At 68.4% G+C, this 656-nt stretch overlaps 1 protein-coding gene across 1 annotated transcript in view; it reads left to right on the top strand.

Moving 5' to 3' along the window:
- Positions 1-656, top strand: part of LOC104985649 (adenylosuccinate synthetase isozyme 1-like) — a 14,232-nt gene that overhangs the window by 11,137 nt on the left and 2,439 nt on the right. The window contains exon 13 of the mRNA XM_010835903.1: positions 74-164. Within this exon, the coding sequence (XP_010834205.1) occupies positions 74-164 (91 nt within the window). The remainder of the gene's footprint in view (positions 1-73; positions 165-656) is intronic.

Raw genomic sequence — 656 nt, forward strand, 5'->3', positions numbered from 1 at the left:
GTTGGAGGCCGCAGAGAAGATGCTGAGGCTGCAGCTCCAGCCGCCCCCCAACTGCCGTGTGGCTGTCCCGCAGATCCCCCAGCTCAGGAAGGACGCTGAGAGCCTTCTCTCTGGCCCCGCCTGGGTGCCCAGGCTGCCTTCCTCCTGGGGCTGAGCGAGCCTGGGTTTGGTCTCAGCTGGATAAGAGCAGGGTGGAGCAGCGCCCACCAAACTCCCCAGCAAACTGCCCTCCAGCCTCTTGGGTGTCTCTGGAAGCTCAGGACGGCCCCCGCCTTCCTCTCCCTGGCCTTGTGCCCACAAGGCTGGAGGGACACGAGGCTCCTGTCCTGAGCAGGCAAGCGAGGGCCAGAGCAGGAAGGGGATGTGCTGGGCAGGGTTATGAACCCCGGAGAAAGAAGCACAAAATAAGCCCACAGCCTGCTCGAGGGCAGCTTCGGGGTCTGCAGATCCACTCTCACCTGCCCAGGAGGCCAGGGCAGGCCTGGTCACGAGGCTCAGCTGGGGCAGGCGTGCCCAGGGCCTGGGGCAGCGAGCGCGCGTGACGGAGGGGTGGTCGTCAGGGGGCCGCAGGGAGGGCGGGGTGGGCGTGAGGAGGGGCAAGGGGCGGGCGTGAGGAGGGGTGGTCGTCAGGGGGCCTGGGGCAGCGAGCGGGCGTG

This window comes from Bison bison, unplaced genomic scaffold (genome assembly GCF_000754665.1).
Source record: "Bison bison bison isolate TAMUID 2011002044 unplaced genomic scaffold, Bison_UMD1.0 scf7180017845588, whole genome shotgun sequence".
Taxonomy (NCBI): Eukaryota; Metazoa; Chordata; class Mammalia; order Artiodactyla; family Bovidae; genus Bison; species Bison bison.